Source organism: Tupaia chinensis, unplaced genomic scaffold (genome assembly GCF_000334495.1).
Source record: "Tupaia chinensis unplaced genomic scaffold, TupChi_1.0 Scaffold000264_1, whole genome shotgun sequence".
In the NCBI taxonomy this organism is placed as follows: Eukaryota; Metazoa; Chordata; class Mammalia; order Scandentia; family Tupaiidae; genus Tupaia; species Tupaia belangeri.
Genome location: NW_006159744.1, coordinates 1,087,317 through 1,089,939, shown reverse-complemented (window position 1 = coordinate 1,089,939; position 2,623 = coordinate 1,087,317). Strand labels below are relative to the sequence as shown.

At 44.1% G+C, this 2,623-nt stretch overlaps 1 protein-coding gene across 1 annotated transcript in view; it reads right to left on the bottom strand.

Annotated features, from left to right (window-relative positions):
• Nucleotides 1-2,148, bottom strand: part of GPR85 (G protein-coupled receptor 85) — a 3,994-nt gene extending 1,846 nt beyond the window's left edge. The window contains exons 1-2 of the mRNA XM_006149481.3: nt 2,038-2,148; nt 29-935 (exon numbers count right to left, since the gene is read on the bottom strand). Coding sequence (XP_006149543.1) covers nt 29-765 — 737 coding nt within the window. The 5' untranslated portion in view covers nt 766-935; nt 2,038-2,148. The remainder of the gene's footprint in view (nt 1-28; nt 936-2,037) is intronic.
• Nucleotides 2,149-2,623: the final 475 nt, after the last annotated feature.

Here is a 2,623-nt window from a genome sequence, read left to right as displayed (position 1 = left end):
GGTGGTGGGTGGGGGCCCCCTCCAAAACCCCGTTAGCCAATTGGCGGCTGCCTGGCCACTGGCTCCAGGGCCGTGAAAAGTCCAGTTCTGGCTGACTGCTGCTACAAACTGGACTGGCTTCATTTTCCTTCGATCGTGGACAAAGAATATCAGCTTGAGGTAGACAAGCTGTGTAGCTAGGAGGATGAGAGCAAGGAGCAGCATAAATCCTAAGGAATCATTAGCCCTGAAGGAGCGGTGTTGGAAGGTACACTGATCTTCCTCTCTAATGAATGAATAAGTGCCCACGTCTAAAACTGGGGGGAACGCCATGGCCACAGACAGAGTCCACACCATACAGATCACAGCCAGACACGTCCAAAAGGTCAGCCTCTTTGTATAGAAGCGATGATGAGCGATTGCTAGGTATCTGGTGACACTGATGCAGAAGAGCATGAAAGCAGTGTGGAAACAGGACAAAACCCCCAGAAAGGCAATCACTTTGCAAGTCAGAGTCCCGTAAGTCCAGGTTGAGCCATTTTTGACAGAGTTGAATACAAATGGAAAACAAATTGCAGATCTGAGGATATCTGAACAGCAAAGATCCAGCAGGAAGTAGTATGGTGCTCTATGCAAGGTCTTATCTTTCACTAGCAAAATGGAGATCAGAAGGTTGCCCACCACGCTGACTCCTATTATGAAACCCAAGGAAGTCAGTTTCAGAAAGGCTGTTAGAGGCGAGAGATTTTGCAAAATGTTGTCAGCTGCATGGCTATAGTTCGCCATAGATGGATGGAGGATAATGATACAGCCTCAATCAAGTCTCATGATCTAGATATAAGAACAAGGAAAAGATCGATCCATACATTTTACTGAAAATGTAATCCACAAAGAGAACTGATCCGATCTGCAGTCATGCTTCCTCTCTTCTTCTATTTGATTTGCCATCAGAATATCTGGAAAAAAAAAATGAGCTATCAGTTCTTAAGTTAACAAGCAATGATGTCAGACAGTGCTAACATAAAGCTGTTCATTTACGGGGAAGCAAATAAAGTTTTAATTTTGAATACTATTTTTTGCCTCAGTAAGTAATTTTGCTTGAGATTTCAAAGAATTTAGTTTTCTAAGCTAGGTGAATTAAAAACTGTCCCGATTTTGGAGAACATACATTTGATTGGGTGCCTTCAGGACAGAAGGAATAAAATGTTCCACAGTCGTAAAATATGACAGTCCACAAATTAATCACTAATATTGCAATGGAATCTACAAGATTACTGACGGGAGAGAGGGGGGACTAACTACATTTATTTGAGGTCTGTTAATATCTGTCAGTGTTTTACAGGCAGCTTCCCTGCTGGTATGGATCCAAAATCCCCTGCAAAATACATGTCTTTTAACTCAAGTGCCACTATTCATGCTGCATGAGAGTATTTGTTGATTCATCTTAAAGCGTAATTTCAACATCAGACTTTGAAATTAATAGGAACTTGGACATAATTTAATCTTTTGTTTTTCTCTCCCACCCCCTCCCCCCATTTTTGGCAATTCTTTTCTCTTTTAAAACCCACATGATTATTAAAAACGGTTCATGTAAATATTGGCCAGGGAAACACACCCAGAGGAATAATGAACTTCCATTTGTAAACCTTGGCTGCCTGGATTCAGATGAATAGAATATGAACCTGTATTTCTTTGGCAAGTAGGGCTTTCCCATTTGCACTGGTAATCTTTGTTGAAAATCACAAGTGGCTTCATTTTAAAACAAAATGCACATTGTCTGCTAGGTGCTTGGGAGCCACACCAGGGAAATCAGCTTCCTCTGTTATTCCCACGAAGCAAAGTGTGTTTCCTTTGCCACTTCTCACTTGCCTGGAATATGCTGGTAGAAGCCCAGGCAAAACTGCGTTCGATGATTTTAATTTCCCCACCGGTCCATCTCCGGGTAAATACCGATCGCATCATGCAACATTACGAAACCTGAAATCCGCCACCCCTGGATTTATAATGGGGGGTGGGGGGTAGGAGAGGGGGAGGGGGAGAGAGACATGCATTACATACGCGAAGATAGGGAGAGAGATTGCTTCTGTGCTGCAAGGGAACCGTTCCCGGTGATTCGCAGTCTGATATTCTTCAGTGTTGCAACGCTTTCCAGAAATGGAGCTCTCAATAAGCCCTACTGAAGATGCATTGTCTGAATGTACTTCTATTATTCAGTTTAGCGAAGATAGGGAGAGAGATTGCTTCTGTGCTGCAAGGGAACCGTTCCCGGTGATTCGCAGTCTGATATTCTTCAGTGTTGCAACGCTTTCCAGAAATGGAGCTCTCAATAAGCCCTACTGAAGATGCATTGTCTGAATGTACTTCTATTATTCAGTTTATTGTCAAAATGCAGTTTTCATCAACACTGTACAACCCCCTCCCCCAAACTTAACCAAGAGTATATCCTCCTACCTGTTGGTGTTGGATATCCCGACAGACTATACCTTCTTCTTTCTATAAATTGCTGATTTTTTTTTTTGCCTTAGTGCCTTGACTGAGCATCCAGGCTGGGCTCGGCGGCGCCTGCGCGCTGGAGCCTCCTTGAGCTCCAGCCGCGGCCTCCCCTGTCGCCGCGGCACGGTCTCCCCCCGTAACGCCGGGGCCG